At 36.2% G+C, this 27,476-nt stretch overlaps 2 protein-coding genes across 4 annotated transcripts in view; one reads left to right on the forward strand and one right to left on the reverse strand.

Moving 5' to 3' along the window:
• The first annotated feature begins 7,301 nt into the window (after positions 1–7,301).
• PMCH (pro-melanin concentrating hormone) lies at positions 7,302–8,859 on the forward strand. Its single transcript, XM_056341737.1, has 2 exons — positions 7,302–7,974; positions 8,503–8,859. Exons 1-2 carry the CDS (start codon positions 7,735–7,737, stop codon positions 8,857–8,859), a joined length of 597 nt encoding a protein of 198 aa, XP_056197712.1. The 5' UTR covers positions 7,302–7,734.
• A 71-nt stretch (positions 8,860–8,930) lies between these two features.
• The window catches only part of PARPBP (PARP1 binding protein), a 57,435-nt gene continuing 38,889 nt past the window's right edge, over positions 8,931–27,476 (reverse strand). The window contains exons 8-11 of one of the 3 annotated variants that reach the window (XM_056341714.1): positions 26,066–26,244; positions 21,621–21,702; positions 10,322–10,472; positions 8,931–9,667 (exon numbers count right to left, since the gene is read on the reverse strand). In XM_056341714.1, coding sequence (XP_056197689.1) covers positions 9,336–9,667; positions 10,322–10,472; positions 21,621–21,702; positions 26,066–26,244 — 744 coding nt within the window. In that variant the 3' untranslated portion in view covers positions 8,931–9,335. The other 2 variants (XM_056341713.1, XM_056341715.1) reach the window with 2 other exon arrangements.

Below are 27,476 nucleotides of genomic sequence, written 5' to 3' on the forward strand. Positions count from 1 at the left end.
ATGCAAAGCAGTGTAAAAATAATTTGTGGACTCATAATGCAATGTTATTCCTTCACAAGAAACCACATCTTAAAACTTGAGGGTTGTACTCTGTCATAAGAACAAAACATTAGTAGAAACAGTTCCGATGAAAATGCAATTCTTTTTAAAAGGGAATGAAAGCTAAAACCCAACTAAATAAAAATAAACATTATTGGTTTAAAAAAATAATCAGGTAACAACCAACCAGCTGTTTGGATTTTTACTGAGTCTCAGTTTATGTACAGCTGGTCTGTGGAAAGGAATTGTGGTAGAGTTGGTTTCATTCATCTTACAGCCCCAGGTGAGCAGTATGTCAAGTCTCCTCATGCAGACAGACTCAGAAGATCCAGCTCACTAAAAGAATCTGTACTGGCATGCTTGGAACCCAAATACACCTTCTGTAGAATTTATGGGTAAGACCTGTGACAACATTGGTAATAACATCCTTTACCTTACCCAGGCTTCTTTCATATAAAGTTGCAAATAGAACTGCTGCTCGTCTCAAAAGCAAGCCCTGATCAGTCTTACGATCACTGTCTATCAGCACCAGTATTCACGGCCCCTCAGAGGGCTTGATCCGCTAACAGCTCTGGTAGCATTGGTCCAGCACTTTCAAAAGGCAATACTTCTAGAGAAATTCTCCTGCCTCAGTGTTAGTTATGCAGAACAAATGACTCACATCAGCACCATCAAAACCACATGAACAGTAATGGTGAAGAATAGAAATCACGGAATCCTAGTAGACTTGCACTGGACAGCCAGGTTCATGGCCTTTCCCAGATATCACGTACTCAGATGAAGTTCAAAATTGCAATTGCACTGCCTGCTTTTTCCTGTATTTTTTTAATTGGCTGAAATCCTCTCACCTGCCTGTAAAGAAAATGAGCCTGGTCTTTCTTAGCCTCTTTATTACTCTTATAATAACAGTAAGTTATAATAACAGGAAGTTCCTGCTGTTAGTTGGTTTCAGCAAAACTGACTGTGGCTCCCCCACAACAATTTTGCGTACTAGGGACTTCTCTCAGAAATGCAGATTCTTACATCAAAACAGACTAATTCAAACTCTTTTTACAGAATAAAAATGTAAGTGCAAAATAGACATAAAAAATTGTATTGAGTTTGCATGGCAAGGTTTTGGTACTGGGGGTGCCTACAGGGGTGGCTTCTGTGAGATGCCAGAAGCTTCCCCTATGTCTGATGGAGCCAGTGCCAGCTGGCTCCAAGACAGACCCACCGCTGGCCAAGGCCGAGCCCATCAGTGGCAGTGCCTCTGGGCTAACATATTTAAGAAGGGGGAAAAGTTGCTGTGCAACAGCAGCAGCAGCAGCAGCGGTCAGAAGATAAGAGTGAGAGCATGAGAGGAACAACTCTGCAGACACCAGGGTCAGTGAATAAGGAGCAGGAGGCGGTGCTCCAGGTGCTGGAGAAGACCATGGTGAGGCAGGCTGTGCCCCTGCAGCCCATGGAGGTTAACAGTGGAGCAGATACCCACCTGCAGCCCATGGAGGACCCCACACCAGAGCAGGTGGATGCCCAAAGGAGGCTGTGACCCTGTGGGAAGCCCACACTGGAGCAGGGTCCTGGCAGGACCTGTGTCCCCATGGAGAAAGGAGCCCAGGCTGGAGCAGGTTTGCTGGCAGGACTTGTGACCCCATGGGGGACCTACGCTGGAGCAGTGTGTGGAGAGCTGCAGCCTGTGGGAAGAACTCACGCTGGAGAAGTTCATAGAAGACTCCCCTGTGTGGGAGGGACCTCATGCTGGAGCAGGGAAAATGTGCGAGGAATTCTCCCCCCAAGGAGAGTGGAGCAGCAGAAACAAGGTGTGATGAACTGACTGCCACCACCATTCCCCATCACCCTGTCCTGCTGGTGGGGAGGAGGCAGAAAAAACTGGGAGTAAAGTTAAGCCCAGGAAGGAGGGAGGAGTGGGAGGGAAGGTGTTTTAAGATTTGGTTTTATTTCTCATTATCCTACTCTGATTTGAGTGGTAATAAATTAAATCTTCCCCAAAGTCAATTCTGTTTTGCCCGAGTCAGTAGCTGGTGAATGATCTCCCTGTCCTTACCCTGATCCATAAGCCTTTCCTTATATTTTCTCTTCCCTGTCAAGCAGAGGAGGGGAGTGATAGAGTGGCTTTGGTGGGCACCTGGTGTCCAGCTAGGGTCAAACCAGCACAAGAATATAGTTTTTTTTGATGACGTACCATTGACTGAAGGGAAACAAAATAGTCTAAAGATATTCAAAAAGGTCAGGCATTCTGGCAGATACAGCAAAGCCTTCTAAAGACAGACTGAGGTTAATAAAGCTTAAAAAAAATTACATAAGGATTTAATCTATACTCTGAAGTCCAAAGCTATTCCTTGGGTTCTGATACTAATAAGCTTCTCTGCTTACAGATTTATCTTGAATCCAACAGCAGATAAAAATTTATTTGACTCTGCTGTAATCAATATATCAATATTTATAATTCTGCTATTCAATTTTTGCCTAGTAGGCAAGCTTTTATACAACATGTTCACCATCACCACTGCTTATTTATTCAGTAAGAAGCTAATATTGCTTGAGGAATCTTCCTTCCTCTTTCCACTTTACTGATTAATTGGGAATCCCTCAAGAGTTACATATGGACTGTTCCACAAAGTCTCTTGGAATAAGAAACTTAGTTATTGGGAGAGGGGATTGGTTTCAGGGTTTTTTTACTTGTTTTTAAACAGTGAAAAGAACAGTTCAATTCATTTAAAGCGTAGTCTATTGGCAATTCCCACAAGAGCAAAGCGTTTTGTTCAGTAGGACGAATCCTAAGAAAGGACAGACACAATGACCAATACACCTATCATTATCATTTGCTAAAAGGAACTGTATATGCAACGTTCAGTTCTTCTGCTCGATAATTCTTTAAGAAAAATGTCTCTATGCAGTTCCTCCACATGAAATTCTGAAATTCCTTTCAAAATAACAAACAGCAGAAAATATTTTAACATTTTCCCAACTGTGGAATTTATTTATAATGCAAGCAAATGCAACGCTTCATTCTATAAATACATTGACTATAATTCAACAGAGGACTGAAATGGGTATACTGGATCTTGGGCAGAAACTCAGTAACTGTCACCTAAGATTGCAGGGATCCATCCCCACACTTTCCTTGTACAGTCTCCTGCCACATAAACAGAAGACGACCGAGTTCTCCAAATATTCAGAGCTGTACTCCTGCACAAGTCCAGAGCTGTTCTGCGTTATAAGCAGCATAGTGCCTACTTCACACTAAATCACCTTGTTGATTCTAGGTGAGGTGACTACCAAGTCAGCAGGGAGGAACAAGAAATCAGTGCTAGGCAAGAGTCTTAATTTCCTGCAGTCAGTAATGAAGTGTGTTAATTACCTATGTTACGTCCTGTGAACTGCTGATCAGAGGTTCTTTCCATTAATAGCACAGGGAATCTCCACTTTAATATTGCTTGCTAGATCAGGGGTGGGAGGGGTTTGCAACTAAAACATTTATGTTAGGTATTGAAGATAGACAGCCTATATAATGAGGCACTAACGTCACTGAAAGAAAGAGTGTTCACCTCCATGAGAAAGTTCCGGACTCTGGGTCCAAAATGAGCAAATGTACATGTAATGTAAGTGATACACCTAATACCCAAGAGGGGACTGGGATTTCAGATACAACTTATAACCTCATTAATTCCTGCTGACCAGCTGTAGCCAGCTTCTTGTCAAATGTGCTTGCTAGATTCCATTCACACTCCAGTTTGAAGCAGAATAACTGTCTAGCCCAAAACCAATACAGAAAACCAGGATTCCTCCTCAAGGCTTAAGAGGGATCTGCAGTTTTTAAACAAATAAATCTTTTCTGGATCTTTTTTGTTTTAACCTGCATTTGTATCAGTGCTAAACAAAATGCACAAATCCATTAACACCACAGGTCTATTCTTTTTAATCTGTCCAAGATCACCAGAAAAAGTATCAGGAGAAAAATAAATCTATGGCTGAAAAATTAAAACATACTCACCTAAGTCTCAACACAATGCACAATGTATACTTCTAACTCTGTTGCCAAAATGTGTCTCTTAAAATAAATGCCAGAAATTTATTTTTTCTACCACAAAAAATATAAATCTAATATATTCGGTTATTTATCAAGGTAAGGAAATGCTATGTTGTTACTTAAAACTACCCAAATGTTTTAGGTGCCCCAGAAATAAGTCTCATGCACACAATTCCATGCTTCTGCATTCCGTAGGAATAAGACAGTCTGCATTTCCTTTTCTGCTACTAGAGGATCACACAAATGAAGGATTTCATGAAGATTTTGGATTTGGTTTTAAATGAGTCTTCCAAAGTGTCAGTATGTGTGGCTCTTGGTTCAATTGACAAATACTTTCTAACTGCACTCAAAAAGGACTGAAATAAGCTGTTTATACAAAATTTACAAGATCCAAAATTAAAAAAAAAAAAAAAAAAGCCCAAAACCCAAACAAAAACAAACCCTGAAAAAACATCAAAAGAAAAAAAAAACCCACACCAACTTTTAAAATCAGAAGTATATGCTATTGGGCAAATTAACATTGACCAGGTACCTTTCTGCTATTTTAAGATTCACTAAAATTATTTCTTAAGGTTGCTCAAATGCTCGGTTGCCTTGCAAAGTTTTTAAATTCTGATAACAGTTAAAAAAAAAAAAAAGGCTTTATGTAAGATATGAGATACACCCGTTTTATTTATTGTTCAGTCATTACTAGGCATTGGGCTCAAACACTTAAACATGGCAATTACAGTAGATACAAGACCAAATAAAACTATTACAATTGTTTTATAACCCATTCTAGAAGTATTGAAAATGGGCATGAGGCAAATTCCAGACACATTATCACTTAGATTTTATTTACTTACATATACCACATCAAATTTCAGATGTTAAGAGTTTATATTTCCTTGTAACAAAATGCAATGTAAAAGCAAGATGACCTTACCAAAATAATTGTTATTACTCTATATGCAGCATTAGGTTATTATAAAAATATTTTATAAACAATGATAAAAACATAGAAGCTGGTATATTAAAACTTTTTACATTTTCACTAAAATGGCAAGTTTCAAGATGACAAGGAAAAAATGCAGGTAGTGTTAGGACTTACAAAGGCATTATGAAGAGGTGTACACAGTGCATTGCAAATCTGCAGGTGTACAAATGTTATCTACTGCTCTGAACAGTCAGAAAGTCACCGAATTTACAGACATATGCTATTGATTTTTTAGCGGTCTAATTAGGAGGTTCTACTAGTTATCATTAGAACCACCTCAGATCTTCAACGATCCTTAAAAATGAACAACCAGTTCGAAAAGTGCTAGAGGATACTGAATGGCGTACCCTAAGTTTGCCCTGATATTGTATTCTTCCATAGACATCAGCTTATAGACACAGTAGACAACTGATTAGACACTGTAGATGGACTTTTCAATTAATGCATGTCAATTGTTCTTATTTTACCTGTGTTTTGTATTAAATGAAAGAGAAGTGTTTTAAAGCAAGTCATGTGTGATCTATGCTGCATACCTGTGGGTATTACAGCTTCAGATAAGCAGAAACTCTTGCCACATACACAACGACTGGGGTGGATGTTTCCCAACTCTTAACTCATATGCCAGCATATAAAAAGAAAGGTTTGTTGCCAATGGCAGCTCCAAAGCACTCCTCTTGTTCTCCTAGGCTGAGCTAAATGAAAAGTACCATTAGAGAACAGAGATGGCTTTTGCTTTATCAAACTGAACAAAACTGTACAAATATTGAATGTGAGGGAAGAATACAAATCAGCAAAGGGCGGTTGGATCAGAAATATAAAACTGTATACAATTGACTTTCAAATTTGTCTCCTCTGTAGCCAGGCAATTAAAAGTCAAAGAAAAGAAACCATTTCAATTGCCCAGAGGCAAGCGCAGGCTCTACAGCAAGAAAATGAAAAGAATGAGAAGTAGTAGTTCTATTTGTCAGAGACACTCTGCCTGGAAAGGATTAAAAGCACTTTCCTCATTTGAGGAAAAGTGGGTATACCCAAAATGTCTCAGTCAAAATCTGCTTAGTCCAGCAGGATGTGTTTTCCCATGAAACTTCTTACCAAGAAGTTACTTTGGCAAGGCAGTCTGCTTTTCCAGGAAGTTTAGCAGTGAGCAGTGATTAAAAATACCACAGTTCCAATAACACCGGTCAGCCCTTCTACACAATGTCCTCAGTCTGTGGATTAGAGGGGTATCCTTGCCTGCTTTCAGCAGGAATCGTTTATTCTTTCCATACTTCCCTAGGACTATGCAACACCTCTCTAGCAGCAGTCATATTTCTTCCTTGGAATTTGTTCAATGGGTATAAAGACAAATTGTATACTTGCTATATGCGACTACCACTGATGTGTTGTAGGCTTGTCCAGGCAATTAAATATTGATCTTAATTTCTCCTTCACACCACATTAGTGGTAGGTACTAGTGAAGACCGTCAGAAAATCAGTAAAAGAAAAAAAAAAAAAAAAAAGAGAGAGAACCACTATAAGAAATCACTTTTGCTAATAAAAATTTACATTTTATTCCTAGCATATGACAATACAGACAAAAAGCCAGAACAGCAAAATGGAGAGTGAGGGAAGAAGACAAGGAGGAACTGGTACTCCTTCCGCATAGTCAGTTTCTTGCTCAGTTTCCTAGTGGTTTGCCTTGTCTAGCAGGATGTTTGGCTTTCTCCACTAGAGTAAAACAAACATGAATTGAAGAGATGGGTACCAACTAAGAGGCACACAGCCACTGAATAGGTGGTTTGTATCACTGACATTGAAATTAGCTAAATTAGAGCTGGTCCCATTTGCTTTCCACATAAGGTAAAATAAATTAAAGAAATTATATATATATATATATATATATATATATATATATATGCTGAGACTCCTACATTTCCTTCCACAGAGTAATAGGTAGACTTCAAAGACTTTTAAAATGAAAAACTGAAGTTTACTTTTCCTTCTACATTCTTAGCAAGCATATCTGACTACATTACATTTGTAGCTGGAAAAGCTCCATTTTCAGAAAGAAGATGCAGATAAATATAATTACTTGGGCATTAATAAAGATTTCTAGACATAAGCTCTGAATAATGTAACCTGACATAATGGACATAGAAATACAAATTAATGATTTCAGCTCTAACCCAGTAAAGCAGTGTAAGCTATTGTTAAATGTCAAGCTTTTCAACTCTTTTGTGAATCACTTTTGATCAAAAACTATGATAGATTACACCTCTACAACAGTCCTGCTTACTTATGTAGATTAGTTCCTTTTCTTAAATTGCCTTAACTGGAGGTAAGGCTTTAAAAACAACACAAATGGACATCACTTTTTTCTGTGCACTCTGTTATAGTGACCCATCAAGAGGAATTAATCTGTGCTGTTCTAAAAACATACAAAGAAACAAATCATCCATGCTGAAAAAAACCCCACATTTAAGCAGTTCTAAGCAACAGATGGGATTAGAGGGATTATAGAAAAGGTTACTCCTTAATATGAGTCATTTTAAAAAGACTGAACTCATCAGCCATTGAAGTAGTTTCCATTCAATCCATAAAATATATAAAGTGGGCATAGATAGAGAACATCTTAATTTACAACTGGAAAAGACTTCTTAAAATTTGAAAACTGCTTAACTTCTATGCAAGTATTGAGTAACTAAGAATGTGTATCTCATCCTACATGTTAATTCTCTCTCTTTGTCTTTTTTCTCAAGGTTTTCTACTCTCAGTTTCAAAATCTCTGCAGAAGGTAGATGAAGATATGTTGCTAACCACACTAGGAAAAACTTTGCGAAATGGAGATACAACTGGGAACAGAGGAGCTATACCTTTGCTAAAGCATTATAAGACTGAAGACAGTAGTGTTTTAGATGAAGAAGATGACAGAAACGTGAAGTTTTTGGTGAGTTTTCAGTTTTATGTTTTGGCTTAATCATAAAACAAATATTCTCTTTATAGCCCTTTAGAAAACGTACAAGGATTTAAAGCAACAACCTGGTGAATATATAAAAAATAGCATACTATAGTCAAGAATAAATTTTCAACTGTAAGAATATAATTCCAACATTTTAAATGTGTTGGACAGTTGAATAAAAGAAATCTGATTTTTTACAGAATTATGTGTACCCAAAACTTGAGGAGGAAAAAGCCTGTATTTATATTTGATTCAGCATGTCCCTATATGCATCAACAGGTTTTTAACTTCACCAAATACAAGACTCATTATTTTCTCTCATTCCTTACCATAAAACCATTGCAGCCAAAGATGTAAAGCAATTAACTACTTTTAAACATTCTTATTAGATATGATTTTAAATAATCTTGAAATATAAATCACTTGCACTGCTAAGTATAAAGTATAAAAAGTCAAGTATAAAAAGTGACCACAACTGACTTTATTTACTGCTACTCTTGTTTTCCCTTAAAATAGGACACAGGCTCCAGACATGATTTCTTAAATCATGTTATGTCAATCAACTTAAGTAGAAAGCAACTACCTTATCTTGCACTGAAGGGAGCCATGGCTTTCCCAGCTGACACTGAAATTCGAAACATTGAATCAATACAGCAAAGAGAGACTGCAGATGAAGAAAATTTGCCTAAATTCCCTATAGGAAGAAGAGATTTTGATGGTAAAGATATTTTCATTTTACACAAAAATTATTTCATTCTCATAAAGTATAATGCAATGCCTATACAGGAATTTGATAAAGATTCATTTAGAAACTTCATGTCTATTGTGTTCAGTGCACGGGAGAGGAAGTATTTGTTAAGCTTGTTCAATTAGTATTTCCAGAGGCCATAAAGAATTCTAGATCTTTGATATTTTAAACTTCCAGATATTTTTTTTCTCTGTAGTGCTCAGGTGTATGCTGGGAAGAGTCTATCGACCTTGTTGGCAAGTCTGAAAACTTCTGACCTACACCACCTTCTTTGAAGACCAAACATTTTATTATGAGTTTAATGTAACTTGAAGTTACTGTGTTTCAGTGTGGCTATACATATGCATCCAAAAATGCTTTCCCATAGCATTGTAGAAGGAGAAGTAATTCATTATCAAAAAAGAACATAGCTGTAACTACTAACAATGTATTGTTATCAAAAAATAAAAGACTTCCGCATAATCTAGGCTTGTAATTAATTGTCTAATATTACACACAAGCTCCTTCCATGTATTTTAGTATGAAAGGAAGCAGTTCATTAATTTCACCCTTTTCTTGCAAATCTGAACCAGCCAACATACCATATATGTCGAACAAAACCTTATAGTCGAAAAAAGTGAGTTAATTTTGCCTGACCAGCAATCAGCTTATTCTTGCTCGCAGTTTTGCTGTGTTTTCTTTTTCCACCAGTTTTGCTGTCTAATTCCTTCTGAGGATTGTTTGAAGTCTTAGGTCTTTTAGCAATTTTTTGCAAAGACAGTTCGCTTTCCTTATCGCAGATTACTTTGTCATTATTCAAATCCATCTGTTCATTCTTGGAGTTCTCACTTCTTGGCTGACAACTCAGCTTTCCCATTTCTGTGTAACTTCTAGTCTGGTGAACATTTTCAGAAATAGTTCCAAGCACTGGTACATCAAGACAGGAATTCATACCTTCTGTCATGTAAGAATATCAAAAACATATGTGAAGAAATAAAAAGTTACCTGGGATTATTCATTCTTTTTCTATCAGCGGACTGCCTGTGTGTTTTTTTAAATCAAAACTAGTGCTTTATCTGTAAAACAAAACTATGCTGGTCATTGCAGTTACATTTGCTAAGTGTTCCTAAGTGTATTGACAATTTAAAATGACATTGCTCAAAAACATGTAATAGCAACTAACTTAGGGATTTGGATTTATAATATTAAGGTATTGGAAAATATGATTAAAGAGCTTATAAGTTATATATATGATATGGTTTAGGGTGGAGTAAAAAATGTTTTCCCTTTTTAATGGCAAAAGATATAATTTAGCTTTCTTTTGTAAAGTAAGAAGAAACTTTTTCATAATATATGTAAAATGTATCAATTTTTTAACCAAGACAGCATCAATGCATATTTTTTTGAAACAGATTTATATTTCCAAAGCATTAACATTACAGTTTTGATGCTAAGACAGTTAACTGATCATAGCTTACAGACAGCAATGAGATGTCTTTTTTTTTTTTCTTGAAAACTCATTTGTACTTGAGTTTTACTAAAGCCTGGTTTGATAACACTTGAAATATTAACTATCACATTTACTTATTCAATCCTACTACAGCTTACCTGTGAGATACCCAGCTTTTAAATGTTGCTTTGGTGCAGGATGCATGCAGGTTGGAATTCGGCTACTGCTGAGGAAATGCTGATCCTTTGTTTTACTCAACTCGTTTTTATATGTACATGCAAACTGAGATTTGATTGAAGATGGTTTCATCTGCAAATAACAATCTGGTATTAGCTTTAATTATTTACAAAAGTAAAAGACAACACCTGCAAGATTAGTGAAATAATAAGTTTCCCCATTCTTCTTCCTTGAAAACTTTTTAGACCACATAAATACCAGAAAAATGAGTACACTCATGTAAAAAATATTTATGAAGTACTTATTTACAAAGTGTAAAGCCTTTCAAGAATATTTATAAATTCTTCTATTAAAGTCCTAAAACAATTTTTTTCACCTCTTTCAGAAAGTTACACATTAACTTTTAAAGCTTCAAGCTAAGATTTTCTGTCAAATTTAGCCCCCTCTTTCAGTAGACTGCAGATTCTAGACTCCGCCACTTTGAGTAGTTGTCCTAGCTGCTACGGTCAATTATCATACTTCTACGGGTCATCACCTTTGATTTGTCAGTTCATAAATGCCAAGTATATGACAAGTCTCACCACTTAACCAATTTATATGGAGGTAAGCATAACAGCAACACTGAAAAGTAATGATAAGGAATATAAACTAAGCTTCAATATACTTATACCTAAAATTGGAATATAAAGTATTATTTCAGATCTTTCTTTGGCAAATTTCAGATTTCCCATTTACTCACAAAATAAAGCCATTCCGTCTTTGAATGCCAATGCCTAATTCCACATTTGTCAAAACATACCCATACAGTGTAAGCTGCCAGAAACCTACAATAGTAAAAAGCACTGTTGTATCTGGTTGTGCATGCTCATGTCCACCTTCTAGTCTTGGAAGCAGGGAACCTAGTCTCAGCACAGGGAAATCAAAATATTGGGCTCAATGACAGAAAAAATATTTCAATATATTAAATATATCCATATTTAATGAATCCATGTTTACAGGTCAAACTTCCTCAGTTTACACTTAAATTACAGCTTCACAACAGCTTGGAATTTCAGGGTCAAGCTTTATAATTTCTGACCAGTTTATCACAAATGCTATAGACTCTGCAAAATATATTCTACTCTCATTCCCACTGGATTATACAAAATCTGTTGAAAGGTACAGCACAGAAGAGATAATTACAATATATTACTTTTTTTAGCTAATAATTCTATTATAACATCACAGATTAAGTCATATTTGAGCTGAACAGGTGCTACATACAAATATCAGGAAAAAGCTAAAGCAAGAAATGTCACAAAAAAATATTAGTGTATATATAGATAGATAAAAGGAATGATTTGTCAAGTATGAGGTTACAGCCACTTTTCTGCTGATTAAAAATTTTGTATTATGCAAGTCTATTTTTCCTCTTAACACAAGCATGTTTAAATTTTGCAGTTCAGGTTTGACCCTTATAGATACGTTTTTCTTCTAACTCAAAACCTCAGATTTAGACAGAATGAAATAAAATAATATGTTCCCAGAAACTTCCTTTCCCAGGGGCCTTCATCCACAAAATCCAGTCACAATTTACACCACTTTCATCAAATACTGGGTTTGTTCATAATAAGCTAACAGACTAACTTTTTATCATTGACATGCAACCTAAGTGTCTCTTCTTCTTCCTGATACTGCAGCTGACTAGGTGAACACACCTAGTCTTTTCGGAAAAAAAGTAACCCATTTATTTACAGAAATGTAGTTCCTTCTGACTTAATATATCTGTACATATATAGTATTACCTTAAACCTCAGTATTCCCTTCTAGAGTTAAAAAGATCCAGTTGTCCATCCCTCCCAAACAGCCTGAGAAAGAAAGGTGGATTCATCAGGAGGAACTAGCCAGCCTGACTCTCAGCAATTCTAATCTTTTCCAAGTGTTAATCTACTCTGTACTTAAAACATTTCCTGTAAGGTAAGACTATATACATAGATATTTACAAGGTTTTGTGTGCTTTAAGTTTGTGCCTTAGCTCAATGAGTCATTAAGTGTATGTCATTAACTTTATACTCTTTTCAGAAAATGTTTTGAAGGCTAGAGAAGCCATATACAGAATAAGCTTAAAAAAATTTAAGTAATTAAAAATGCAACTCTAATCCAATTTAAACCTAATCAACATCCTATTATATAATTACAATATTCAGACTATATGGGCTTACATTTTCTTTAATGTTACTGTAATATTAAAAAAAAAATATTCCTGTATTTGCTGTTTCTGAAACACTTCACCTTAATCCTTTAAAATTCCCTCAATTCTTAATTACTGTTCAGCAAGTGACAGACATAAAAAATTACACAATAATGTGCACAGGGTTCTATCACATATTCCTATTGCAAGAGGCAAATAACTTACTATTTGTGCTGAGCTGATGATCAACACAGCACAACAGCCATCAAACTTGAGCAAGAAAGCCTGACAGTTACCATTCTATAACCAATAAATCCAGTTATGTCTGGCGGTTTCTTTTTACCACCCCCATTCAACACTTCAATAATTCAGTTTGTGGGGATTTGAATATGTGAAGTCAAAAGGACAGAAATCTAGCTTAAATACAGAAAACTTGCAGCACAAACCCATCTGCCTGTTTCAACTTCACTGAAGCTTGAAATATGCCTCAAAACTTCACTCTACTGCACCACATACCAGTTAGCCATTTGCAAACAGTATACAAAGCTCTACCAAATATGACTGTTTCAGATGATGTTAGTACTAATCTAGAGGGTACATATAAATCACGAGTGCAAGACTGAATTTGTTGAAGCAGTCAAACTTCCCAGCTAGTCTAGGAATGTATATTTGCCAGTAAACACAAGTGAATGACACTGAGTGAAATAGCAGTAAGTAATTTTAGGAGGCTGAAGGCAGAACACAAAAGAGCACAAGTCTAGCGCTGAATTAAAAAGTAGAGTTTCACTGGAATGTTTTTAAAGAAAAAAAAAAGAAAAAAAAGGAGGAACTTAAAGCTTGATTGGAGTACACATAATAAAGCCTATCAACAGCTTGAAATAGCTTTCAGAAATTAGAGGTTTTTTATATTAAATTTCCTGAACTCCACTGCTTTGAGGGGACCCAGCTCCGGGAGAGCAAAAAGATGTTGGGAGCTCAATTTGCTAACCAAGTAGTTGCACACAAATGGCGTACAATGAATTCAGACTTAATATCCCCTCTCCTATTCACAAGCAAGCGGGATGCTGCTGTTATTCCTATACAAAGAAAGAAGTTCTGCTGTGTTTCAGAAAAAGGGGTTTGTTGTTATCACTGCTCAGCTGGAAGACAGTATGATAGAATTTAAGACAGCGTTTCAGAACATGTAGGTCAATTAGTAGCCCTAATGAGTAGATAAAGCAGGACATTCTCCCACCTTGACTTCTACATCTAGAGAAGTTTTTCAGTTGTTTGAGATGCTAATGTAAAACATCCATTTTTATATGAAGTATTAATGGTGCATGCTCTATTTATTTCTAAAAGTTAGTTGATAATCTATTCCAGATCTCCTTCGAGCAGCTACATACAGACAGTACTGCCAATATTTAGTCACTAAGAATGTTCAGATTTGGGTTTTGTACACTGGAATGGCATAATAGAATTTGAAAACCTACATCAGTAACAACAAACACATGTTTTTATTTTCTAGCCAAGCAATTAGAGTACAATTTGGAAGAGTAAAAGAGATGAAAAGAGAAAATGTATTTTCTCCACCCTTACCCTTGTCCTTAAAGAAAAATATATTAAAGGTAAGTTGAAAGACAAAGTTGAAAAAGCAAGGGATGCAAAGGGAAGAGTAACAAAACAATAAATGGTAAGTATCATTGCCAAACCAAGGCATTAAGTTACTCAAACATGAAAAATGTCCTGAATAGCTCAGGTAATGGCAAGCTTTTACTGTACTGAAACTCTCAGTTTTTTGTAGCATGATATCGTAGCAGTCTTTTGCTATCCCAAATTAATCTACAACTTTTGTGAGAACATTTAGCCTCAAATCACCTCATTACTGGGTTTCAAAAATACTCAAAACTCACAGCTGTGGGTCCTAGGAAAGTAGTTTAGGGGACTTGTAGAAACAAAAATGGTATTTTCTACACAAGTGCAGTTTATCAACTGACACTATAATAAAGTCTTTCTTCCAATTCTGTGCTGAACATAACCTTTTCCCCCTCCCCCTCTGTCCTCAAGATACTAATTTTTAGCAAACTCCATACACATCAAAGCTACTAGTCAGCTTAGTATTCTCCACAGTTATAATCCACTTAGAAATAAATATTTCTTGCTACAATAGATGAGACTACTATCTGAGGAAGATTGTTTTCTCTATTACCATGAATTTTCTGTTCACAATTACAGTGGGCATAAAGAAAACTCTTCATAACTTCCTGTTAATAGTTTTCCAAGTCACAGTTTATTTGTACTGGAATCACAAATAGGCAAAACAATTCTCTCAAATAACAGCATTTAGAGAACTAAGCAATAAAAAGTAACAGCAGTGCATGAAGCTAGATATTAAGTCATTTTATATAGGCACAAACAAGTCACATGAGAAAGGCAGACTGATGTTTTCCTTTGTGGAGCTTTTTCCTTGGAAGGATTTCTATACACAGCAAAATTACAATGAACTTCAAGCATGCCAGAATTTGTTAGAGTTCTTAAGACACAAATTCTTTTTAAAACTAAAACTACCGTTTCACTCCGAATTGGAGGGAAATGGTGCCTCATATACGAAAAGCTGTCTCCAGTTACATTAAGAAAAAAAGTGCCAAAGTCCTTGCAGCTGTTTCAGAGTAAATGTGTTAACAATGCAGCAGGATTTCTAAAACAATGTATTAAAAGGCCAAAACAATCCTGAGTTTACGAAAAAAGAACTGTCACCCTCATACACTGCATTCTGACAGCCTAATACCTTTTATTCCTTCTTAACGCCTGGAGTTCTGTTTCACCCGATCCCATCAGTTCAGAAAAGTATTTTACCTATAGCTTGAAAATCTAATTATTTTTTTATGGTACAGAGGACAAATGAAAATCTTATTCTGCAACAGTTTTGTTGTCTTAAGTTGCTCTTTAACCTAAACAAAGCACCAATAAGCAGGAGTTGCACAACCCCTTTGAAATCAACAGAAATAGTCAAACAATACGGTAGGATACCTATTTCAGATACATGAGTCTGATGCAAAGAAGTAGACATGAGGTTGGATGAACATTTTTTAGATAAAATACCCCTCTCCTGTCCCATTAAAATTTCTATATATTTTTTATAAAGCAGAAAAGAGTGATAAGAACAACTGACAATAAGAGACATAATTCAACAGATGCTCTATAGTCCTTTCTGCATTACAGAATCCTTCCACAAAACACCATTCACCAGAAAACACTCCACTTAAACACAACAAACTTGAAACTCTAAATCGTCTTCCGAAGGAAGATTGAGATTCTTACTCTTACCTGGTTCTGCTGGAGGGAATCAAAAAAATGCAACATGCTAGTTCCCCAGACTTCTTTCTCCTCAAGGGATCAGAGCTACAGCTTTGCCTCCTAACAAATGCCATTACAGTTAGGTGATCTTTCTGCATCTCTTCCAGTATTTAATGAGGATTGAAAGACAAAAATATTTCTTTGTCTTTCATTGCTGCCAAGAATTTGTTTTGGCACAATGGAAATACCCACAGATTTATTTTATTTTTAAACACCAATTCCAGTTTACTTTATCCACTCTCCGTATTTTTAGACACTAAACGCATATGCATGATGTTATGCCCTAGGTCTACTATTATCAATCTTTACTCCTCCACATAATTCTGCAGAAGTTGAGAACAGTTCCTCTTAAGGAAGGAGAGGGCATAATTAATTTTTTTTCTTTTTAAGTTTAGAGAAGTGTTTCTCCTTTCGCTTTACAGAGTTTCCTAAATTTCTTTATTTGATGGGACTCAGCATACAACCAAACCAACCATCACTACTGTGGTTTTCTTCCCCTCTCAAATATGGAAAAGGAGACTTTTATGGGACGAGTTCTAATGAGAGATCGTTAATTTGTACTACACACTATCTATAGAACCACCTACTAGAGGCAGCATGGTAAAAAGGTCCTTAGGACAATTTTATGGAACTAATGCTAACATCACACATACTGCATAAGAAACTTCTCAGAAGAATCACTGACATTGAGAAGAAACATCATATTGCTATTGTCTTATTCAAAAAAATAAATGTATGTTATTTCTTCCGAGTCAGTTAAAATTAGTGCATTATGCATAACAAAATTTACAACTGTGAATTTTACAAGCAATCTGTACACATTTCAAATAATAATGGAGACTGATATTCAGTGTTAAGAAGGTGATATTACTACAGTACTTGAGATCTGTGGTCATGGACAAGGAATTCATTGTGCTACGTGCTGCACAATAAAGACAGAACAAAATTTATTTCTACCAAGAGGCATTACAATTCAAGACAAGAAAATATATGGATTCACAGAGAAAGGAATTTAAGTTAGTCATTGTAACGGGCATCCATCTCAACACAACGCACAGCTAAGTTTTGGGGAGAGGTTGATTTAAAGGTATTGAAAAAGGTTTTAAAGGAGGATAATGAGTTCTGCAGATACCTGTTGGAAATCCCTGCAGCTGTAAGAAACAGTATAAAACAGACAGCTGAAAAAGCTGGCCTGAAAATTAACAAATGAACAATGAATATTGCTATTGCAGACAATGTAAGCAAGGATAGATACTCAAAGCAGAAAATCAGAAATAACTAGTGGGTTGAGATAGGTTAAAATAAGTAGCTTATATGTACTACAACTTCAAGGAACAGATTGAGATGCAAACAGAAGAATGGCATCTAGTGTCTAATCCCTTTAATAACAACTTTTTGTACAGCAATCTCAGTGGAGAAAGACAAGCTAAAGCTGCAACTACGAAGTCCAAGAAAAATACATGGGAGCACATGAAAAAGCAAAATGAACATTTAATAAGTTATAGTTGAGTGGAGATACTGATAGAGAAGAACATATTCCAGAAGTGTTCTGGAGTGAAAAAGTAACAGGTAGGATACCATCCTCAATGTTAAGTATACCAGGAAAGATAAACATACCATCTCAAGATCAACAACAGGATGGCATACAAGTAACAAAAGATGTCAGTATCAACACAAGGGACACTTAGGTCAGATGTAGATCTGTGAACTGTTCACAAAGACAATAGCTGAACTTCTGTTTGTAGATGTATTCATCCACAAAGAAGGTACCAGAAGAGAAAAGTAAAGACAGAGCTCTATAAAGTCTTCATAGAAAAAGGAAGAAAGGAAGAAGTAGAAACACGCAAAAGAAACTCTGTAGAAATTGTTAGAAAGGTAGAAAGAAAACCAGAAAAAGACAAAATGAAAGACGAAGATTGCAAGAAAGCAAGCAGAATCTTAAGTGAGAGGATGGAGGTTAAAGATTAATGGCAGAGAACTATCTGAGTTTTAGTTACAAAAGTCATTAATTGTTTGGCAACAGCAATTTTAGTTGACTGGAAGGAGAAGACAACTAAAGTGAACACAGGAATACCAGAAGAATAATTCCAGACTTCACAGGAATATAGTGTAGTTTAGGTGGCAATGTTTGGCTGACACACAGAAAATAGAAATGCAAACATAATGTGAAACACTCCGATATCTTATCTTGAGTAAGAGAACTCCATGCTGATACATAACTGAGGAACATTTACACTCCGAACCGCATGATTTTTATATTCACTTTTTTAAATGTAAAAACATCTTGAGATATTTGGCTGCAGTTCTGTCTCTGGTACAACAGGATACACTGGAAGAAAGCCAGTGAGGATGACTGATTGTGACTGCTAGAGGCAGTTTAGCAGCTTGAATGTTGCTCTAAGATATGAGCTGCATAGCCCCAAGCAGACAGTCAGTCATGTTACCATCCACATTGCTCAAGTAGGGGAACAGAGTCCACCATCACAGATCTAAACTACAAAAGATAACATCCTAACAAAGGTTTACAGTCTTCCAAAACGCCAAAGAAAGTTTAATAGTGTAAACCACAGCCTTTAGACCTTTTGATTGTTCTCTTTGAATTTTGATTTTCCTAAGAAAAAAGATCATTTATCATAGAATCATTTAGATTGGAAAATACCTTTGAGGTTATCAAGTCCAACTGTTAACCCAGGACTGCCAAGTCAATCACTAAACCATGTCCCTAAGAACCATACCTATGTGTTTTTTTGAACACCTCCAGGGATGGTGATTCCACTACCTCCCTGGGCAGCCTGTTCCAATGCTTGACCACCCTTTCAGTGAAGAAATTTTTCCTAACATCCAATCTAAGCCTCCCCTGGTGTAACTTGAGGCTGTTTCCTCTTGTCTTTCCTTGTTATCTGGGAGAAGAAACCTACCCCCACCTGCCTACAACCTCCTTTCAGGCCGTTGTAGAGAGCAATTATGGTTCCCCCTGAGTGTCTTCCTCTCCAAACTAAACAACCCCAGTTCCCTCAGCTGCTCCTCATAACACTTGGGCTCCAGACCCTTCACCAGCTGCATTGGACTTCTCTGGACATGCTCCGGCACCTCAGTGTCCCTCTTGTAGTGAGTGGCCCAAAACTGAACATAGTGTTCGAGATGCAGCCTCACTGGTGCCGAGTACAGGGGGACAATCACTTCCCTTGTCCTGCTGGCTACACTCTTTTGGATACAAGCCAGGATGCTGCTGGTCTTCTTGGCCACCTGGGCACCCTGCTGGCTCATGTTCAGCTGGCTCTTAACCAGCACCCCCAGATCCTTTTCAGCCAGGCAGCTTTCCAGCCGCTCTGCCCCCAGCCTGTAGCGCTGTGTGGGGCTGGTGTGACCCAAGTGCAGGACCCAGCACTGAGCCTTGCTGAACCTCATACAGCTGGCCTCAGCCCATCATCCGTCCTGCCTGTCCTGATCCCTCTGCAGAGCCTTCCTGCCCTCCAGCAGATCAACACTTCCTCCAGCTTGGTGTCATATGCAAACTTACTGAGGGTGCACTCAATCTCCTTGTCCTGATCATCAGTAAAGATATTAAACCGGGCTGGCCCCAATACTAAGCCCTGGGGAAGACCATTTGTGACCAGCCACCAGCTGGATGTAACCCCATTCACCACCGCTCTTTGAGCTCAGCCATCCAGCCAGCTTTTAACCCACCACAGAATACACTCGTCCCAGACATGAGCAGGTGGTTTCTTCAGCAGAATACTGTGGAAGACTTGTCAAAGGCTTTACTAAGGTCCAGGTAGACAACATCCACAGCCTTTCCCTCATCCACTGGAGGGGTTATCTTGTCATAGAAGGAGATCAGGTTGGTCAAGAAGGACCTGCCTTTCATAAATCCATGTTGTCCTGGCCTGATCCCCCGGCTGTCCTGCAAGTGCCCTGTGATGGTGCTCAGGATGATCTGCTCCATAACCTCCCCCAGCACCGATGTCAGGCTATACATATTTCAATATAGTCATCCTCAATTATATTAGGAGGCACCAGGAGAGCACCACAATCAGTTCTAGAAGTTACCTGAAAGATCTCAAGAACTATTGGGTAAAACCATCACTATTGGGTAAAACCATTCTGTTTTGCTACAGGAACATTCTATTTCACCAATCATGGTGAAGCAAGGCTAGGACAAGAGTCCTATTGAAAAAGTCAGATTCTTTATTGTGTTAACAAGAATCACAGGGGTCACAGGACCCTTATTAGAGCCAAGCACTAAAAAAGCAGCACAGGAATGTCACTTTTGCATGCAATTCCTGCTCCTGAAGTAGAACTCATTCAATTACTCCGAGACCTCTGAAAGAACTACTCTTTGCACGGAAATGATGGTAGCTATTCTAGTATTTTTGATTAGCAAAAAAGTACTTCCCCAAAAAGTTAAAATAGTTTCATAATAAGAATCAGTCTCAAGACTCATATTTTTGGTAGTTTCTGTCAAAAATCTTGTAAGTTTCCAGTAAAGGTCTCAAATGTGACAGGTAATTGCTTTTAGATAATAGTTTTTTCTATTTTGATACTGAACACATCTGTTCATGAATCCAATTACAAAACCTTCATTTAGATAAGGAAACTGTGTCAATGTATTATGCAAACAGCATATCACATTTTTGCTATGAGAAGCTATAATTTAAATATGCTGCTTATTGTAAAATTAATATGAAGATCCTTTATCAGCTTAAATCTTTCATTATTTGCCTATGAGTTTTAAGCTAAATAATTAGTGCATGTATACAAAATACCCATCACCCACCCCACTCCCATTCCAAAAAAAGCACATGGAACAAAGTTGGAGAATATTTAAAACATGCTGGAAATACTGACAGTGCTTTTCATTTTACTTCCTTTTCATGACCACCTACTTATCAAACATGTAACATTAAAATTCCCATCAAGTCCAGTGGCTGTTCTAGAACCAATTCTGATGGCTTAAAACACCTCTGTTTTGTTCCTTATATACCAATTACATTTATGTTTCTATCTGTTGTCAGGACTGTTTGTAAAAAATATTAAATCACTACTTTAATTTAGTGCTCTGTTGAAATGCTGTGGAAAATACAAGCTTTGCCACTTTCCATAGTCCCAACATTCAAGTTTGACAATTTTGAGGAAAAAAGACTACATAAAATGCAGTACCCTGGAAGACTGCAATTTTCAGTCACATCGAAGTTGTTCTTTTTAATATTGCCACTCACAATACCAACATACTCCTGTAATGTTCCATTTCACCTACAAAATAGCAAACATTAGCATCTTTATTTTATTATTTACAAAGCAATGTTATGAAAATGTTCTCAGAATTTTATAAATAAAAAGCATCCCTCCCCCCCAAAAATGCAATGAAAAAGTCATTATTACACTTTTAGAATGCCTATATTATCAGAACTGAAATCAAGTGCCTGTGTTCAGTTCTAGTTCTGTTTTCACATAGCTTCAGATTTATTTCAATAAACCTATTGAAATACACAGATGGTTAAATGAAGAGATATATACTAACTCAGCATATACCCATTAAAATATCTTCATTAGAAGTACTTTTAAGTTTAAAGCCTTTCTCTTCTGGAGTTTTAGATATTTCCATTCATATTAGAACCCTGTTTGAGTTCAGCTAATCACCACAAGTAAATCACATTTCTTTAGCTATAGGACACATTTCAGCCAAGTATTTGAGAATTTGAACACCATTTTTTTTTTTTTTATTTTAACATTATTTCAGTGTATCTATAGTTGCATAGCAATTTGTACAGTACCTTTTTTTTTTTTTCATCCATAGATTTCTGAATACGTTGTCTAAGAGGTTTTGGAGAAGATCCACTGGACTGTGCTGGAGATCTATATTAAAAAGAGATAAGAAGTATTTAGAATATGTAAAATAAATTAGTTAAGAAAAATAGTTACCATATTAAGTTCCTCAGAAGCAGGAAGGCAAGTATCTTAGCTCTCCAAGCCTTACTTTGTTTTCTCCCTTTCTAACCACGTGTACTGTGACAACTGAAGACAGCATAATGAAAACAAACATACAGTTCCAATTTCTGGTATCATTTTGCAGTATGTTTACACCATTGTAATTCTGCAGCTATAGTATTATTATTCGTAATGGTGGTGATGAGTTACCAAGTCACCATTCTACTTACACCCCTCTGAATAGCATCTGGTTGACATCCAGAATAGTTTTCCTCATATTTACAGACTTTTCAATAGAAATACTCACACAAAGAAAATGCTTCCGCCCTCCTATATTGCAGTATGTGAATAGTTACATACATTAACGAATCTCTTTAATGCATATAATGCAAAAAAATTATTGATACTTATAAGAGGGGATTTTTTGATCTTGAAATAAGAACTAATCTGTGCATCTGTAAATATTACTTCTCTGTTTATGCTCATAGCAGGCCAGTGTGCATGAGGGCAGTTTTTTTCAAAAATAACTCATTTTTATTTGATTTGTTTAGCTCATTCTATTCAATAATTCCATAAACAACATTTATTTTATTTAGCTTATTCTTTATTTTATTTATTTCTGTTTCTCTGTGATGCAAAATTTCTGCAGGACCTTGCAATGTTTTTACCATTTAAATTGCCAAAATACATAGCTTCAGCATGCTCCCATCTATGCTGATCTCATTCATGAGTCCTCTTTGTAACCTGCAATGACAAAATTCTCAGCATTCCACTTTTCCAACAACTAATGATTCCTCAGGCTAAGCAACTGATTAAATGATCACTGCTTCTCCAGTGCATGGATAGGTATTCTTTTCAGTGCCCACAGAAATGTGTTTTCAAAAGATTCTTTGTTTTGTACACCAGATCAACACCGCTATTCCTTAAACAGAAGGAAATTTTAAGAACCAAGAAAAGAATGAGCAAGTAGTAATGACTGACTTTAACATTACTAGGATAGGAAGATGATGGGAATGATATAAAAACAGCAGCAAAAAAAAAGTTGCCCCAAACCTCAAATAACTGTTGAACCTGCAAATCCAGAAAGAGAACCTTTATTGTAGAAAGTTATGAAAATACTTATCCATGGTCATGCAGAGTTTAACTCTAAAACATAAGTAATACCATTAATTATATCAGAATTACCTTACTTGGATTTCAATATCATCACTACATTTTTTATGTTTGCTTAAAAATTTAAAAATATTATGGGAAAAATAGCACACTTCTGCCTTGTAAGCAAGCAGCTTCAAAATACAAAAAAATAGCAACATAATTTTATTTGAACTTCTATAATGCAAATCTAAAAAGAGTATTTTCCAGAAGACTGAAAAATGAGGTGCTTACAGAAGGAAAACATCTGATTAATATATTAAAGGACAGATTAAATAAGAAAAACTTCAGCTTGGTTATGATGTTCTGAAACACTGAGGATGTATTGTCAGTGCTTACATTTTCAGTTCCCAAACACATGCATTTCATAAATTACAATTAAAATACTTCTAATTAAAGAAAGCCAAAAAAAATTACACCCCACAATAGCTGCTTCTTAGCAATAGCTTTTTTGCAGGATTTCACTGCAGAAAAATAAATCTACCCTACTGATCTAGAAATTTATTAAAAGAAAACAAAGCAAGAAAAATTCCTGAAATGCTGAAGTTTGAAAAAAAAGAGGTGCTCTCATTTAACCTCAGCCTTCACCTGAAAATTAACAGTGCTCTCTCAAACTGACCAGAGCACCTACAAAACTATTCACGAGCTTTAAACATATTTCTTCAATAATGAAAACTCTAGAAGTAAAACCTAAAACCAATGACTAACAGGTTGTCAGAAAACATAAAACAATAACTACCATATGGGATGACCATCAATCTGATACACAGAATCAGATTAGGAAAAAGAATCTGAAAACTGTAGAGATGTTTCCTGCCAAAGGTACTGCCATTCATCCTGTAAATTGTTCCAGATTTACTCTTAACAGCAGCTTGGCAAAAAGACTGCAGCAAACACTCTAGATCAAATATCTGAGACATAAGCATTAACAAAAATGTGCTGTACCATAGAGGTGCCTTACATTGACGTAAATCATAGTGACACCTTAGCTACTATCCTGTGTAGTATTAAGGTGTTCAGCATTCATAAAGCAATTGCAGCCTTACAGTAAAGCTGCTAGAGAAATGCAGAACACAAAGATTTGATAAAAATTGAGAACAGGTGTTATTTGCAAGTTTTATTTCAGTTTTTGTGATTTTTTTTATTCCTAAAATAATTATTTAGGATCAAAAACCAATGAATGAATTACTTCTTAATATTTTTTTTTAAATGGAAGCATGCAGATAATATTTAAAAAAATACAGAAAAATGAAATCTAAAACAAATTGACCACTAATAATTACTAAGGAAAACACAAGAATTGTCTTGACCACAATATTAATTCCCAGAGAGCAGTACCTGCTTACACCTACACTGAGAAGATTTTAAGTCAAACAAATGTTTCTCCTGTTGGAAAAAACTCCAGAAAATTAATTCAGTTGACAAATCAAATGAGTAACTGAAACCAAAGCACTTACTGGGCACTGTTATTCAGAAATAAGTGCTTTAAAATCCATTTTAAATTGAAGAGCTACCTTTAAAAAAAAATAATCAAGATTGCTATCTCTGAATAGCAGCAATGTTTAATTCAGAAGAATTCAGATGGGCCTTGATTCCATTCACATAGAGCATTAACCTAGATCTGATTAAGCTCCTTTTTCATACTGATAAAAATACAGCCACGGTGAGGTTTATTAAATTAATGAAACAATTTAAAAAGCAATGTGGATCACTTTTTCTGAATCTGAAGTAATGGAAAATGGAAAAATAAGAGACTGAAATCAGGGTTATTTTAAGATTGTTACATAATGAAGTAGAAATTTATAGCTACAGCTATTCGCAGATATTTGAGAGATGAAAGAAATATTCCACAATATTTTGTTACAAGCTGCCTTTGGTATTCAAAATTATTACAGGTTTATTTAGAATTCTTATTAGTGAAACTAATTTTTTTTTAATTTTTTATTAGAATGTGCTTCTTCCTTTGGTTTCAATAAAAGAGCTCAAACAGTAAATCTAATAGAACCCTTAAATTCTTTGACTTTTAGGATCCTCCATCTTCTAATTTAGGACTTATCACTTTTTCCTTCCTGTTACCTTCACAGCCTTGCACCTGCACACTCTGTTAGTGTTGTTATAGTGAGCTTTCATGGGAAACAACTGCAACCAGCAGAAGAAACATCCTCTGCTTCCCCACTTTTCCTACCCTTTTCATTGTAGCTCTTCTTTTATGTTAGGGAACCCAAAAATGTGCATACACAGAGTTTAATAAGCAACTGGCCACACAGCCCCTGCCCTGATGAACAGATAGATGCTCCAACCACCACTAAAGGCATCACCAGCAGTGACAACCAATATGGGATTTGATCAGGTCCTTATGATGACGATACAGTTGCTGTGGGAAAAGCACTATTGGGGAACCGACTGCTGTACTACAGAAGATGCTTGTCTGGGAAGCCTGGCTGCTTTACCTCCCAGCTGGCCACCAAGAGAGTTTTCTCTTTCCTCTCCTCTCCCTCTTTTATTCTTCCTCAAAAGCAACTTTCACCATTACAGTCAATGTATGCTACCAGCTACAGACCCTACTGAAATCTTTATGCATGTGAATTTGTTTCAACATCCTTTGTGGAGTACTATCCTGATTGGTGGATGATGATATGTAAAACTATTTTACTATTTAAAACTGAATCTGCAAAATAATTACTGTGTAGGAAGGAAACATGATATAATACAAACATTTCTTGTGTCATAGCTAGACAAAGGAGGCATCTTCAAGTTGAATTGTAATCTAATTAGCTACTGAACAGACAGCATTTGAACTTAGGACTTCAAACTCAACAGGTATTTGTACAGTTTGTTGCAAATGATCTTCTTTCATGGTTTTTGTGCAGCCCAGAAGCGTACTAGCTCAAAAAGTCCATATTACAAAAATGGAAGATATTTTCTGAAGATACAGAAAATGCAAATGAGGAGGTAGAATACTTCTGAGAACTTGAGACTATTCTAAGAATGCCTTCCCTTTACATCTAACCTCACAACAGACTGCACTTTGGTCATTTGCTTTGTGTAAGTAGTATCAATGCCTTTTTAGCCACTCAGTATAAGACCTTTAAAAATAAACAAACATAACACAAACACAAAAAAACCTTCTAGTACTCACCTGAAGAGTGTCAAAACAGAGGTGGTTCCGAACAAATTTAATCTTTCATCATCATATAATAGTTCTGCTGTGTTCTGGGTAGGAGGACTGACTGCTTCTTCATCCAGAAGAACGAGTAAGACCTTTACAGTGTGTCTGCCACAATACACAGTGCCATGATTTATGGAATGCAATTTTGGCTGAAAGTAAATAAAATTAAAAGGAATATACAACAGGAAAAGGTCAATGAGCAAGACCAACAGCTTGCTTCCAAAAGCAACCCATATCAGCACAAGGTGTTAAGAAGCCCCTCCTTCCCTTCCGCAGTAAGCATTTATGGGGAACCTGCCCATGGGTAAGTTTCTTCCTCATCCCAAGAAATGAGAAGAGTTTAGATCACTGCCAACTGGAGGTATACACTGATGAGCAAGTCACACAGATAAATATACAAATCTGTGATGAAGCCATGTAGCAGAAATTAACATACATTTTCTCACAACCAGTTTGAGTGCTATGTGGTACACAAACACATTCTGGTGAAGTCCAACTCCTCTGATTAACTGAATCTGGTAAAGCAGTTGGTTAAAAGTGAGGTTTCCATCAAGATTTGACAACAGAGGTACTTAACACAATCTCCCGTTGTTTGGAACAGGATGAATTCCTCACAATTTTCAAAAGAATAAAGAATTCCTTAAAGAAAATAATAATCCACATCTGGAAGTGCTCAGTGCTACAGTCAACAGTACAGATGTAGAATTCCATAGCCACTATGGGACTGCAAGAATTGCAAGTTTGCTGTATTTTTCTCTAAAAGTACTAGGAGTTCCACAGAGAAATTTAGTGCTTAATACACACTAGTAGATTTTAAAAACTGTAGGCTTTCTTACTCACCAATACACAGAAACACTGAGTAGCCTGACTTTGTTCAGGACAGGACAAGCAATGAACTGCATTTATCTAATCAGTTAACTGCTTCTAAACACAGTCTTGAAAAGATCAAATTCTATTTCTCTCTCTATTTGATTACATCAATTAGTGTATGTAGCTTTCAAGAAACCATAGCAACACATGTCAGTCAGTTACTATAAGTTATAATCAATAGCTAGAAATAGCAATTACAGAAATGGTTGTTACTTGGCTTTACAGAATTGGCCTATTTCAGTACCATTTAATTTCCTCAAAATTTATTCTGAACCTCTTCAGTCATTACATCACCTCATAATAGATTTTTATAAAATGTCATGTGTGTCACAGTAAATCTGTCTTAATGAGAGAAGTACAAATTTGGCATCATCTTGACTAATTATACAAAAAGGAAAAAAAATAATCTTTAGAATATAACAAGCTCCTAACTGCCAAAAGATGACCTTCAGAAATCTCATGTACTACAAGAAGTGACCTGGTGTACCAACCATGGACTAAAAACTTATTG

The sequence above is a fragment of the Falco biarmicus genome, chromosome 5, assembly GCF_023638135.1.
Source record: "Falco biarmicus isolate bFalBia1 chromosome 5, bFalBia1.pri, whole genome shotgun sequence".
NCBI lineage: Eukaryota > Metazoa > Chordata > Aves > Falconiformes > Falconidae > Falco > Falco biarmicus.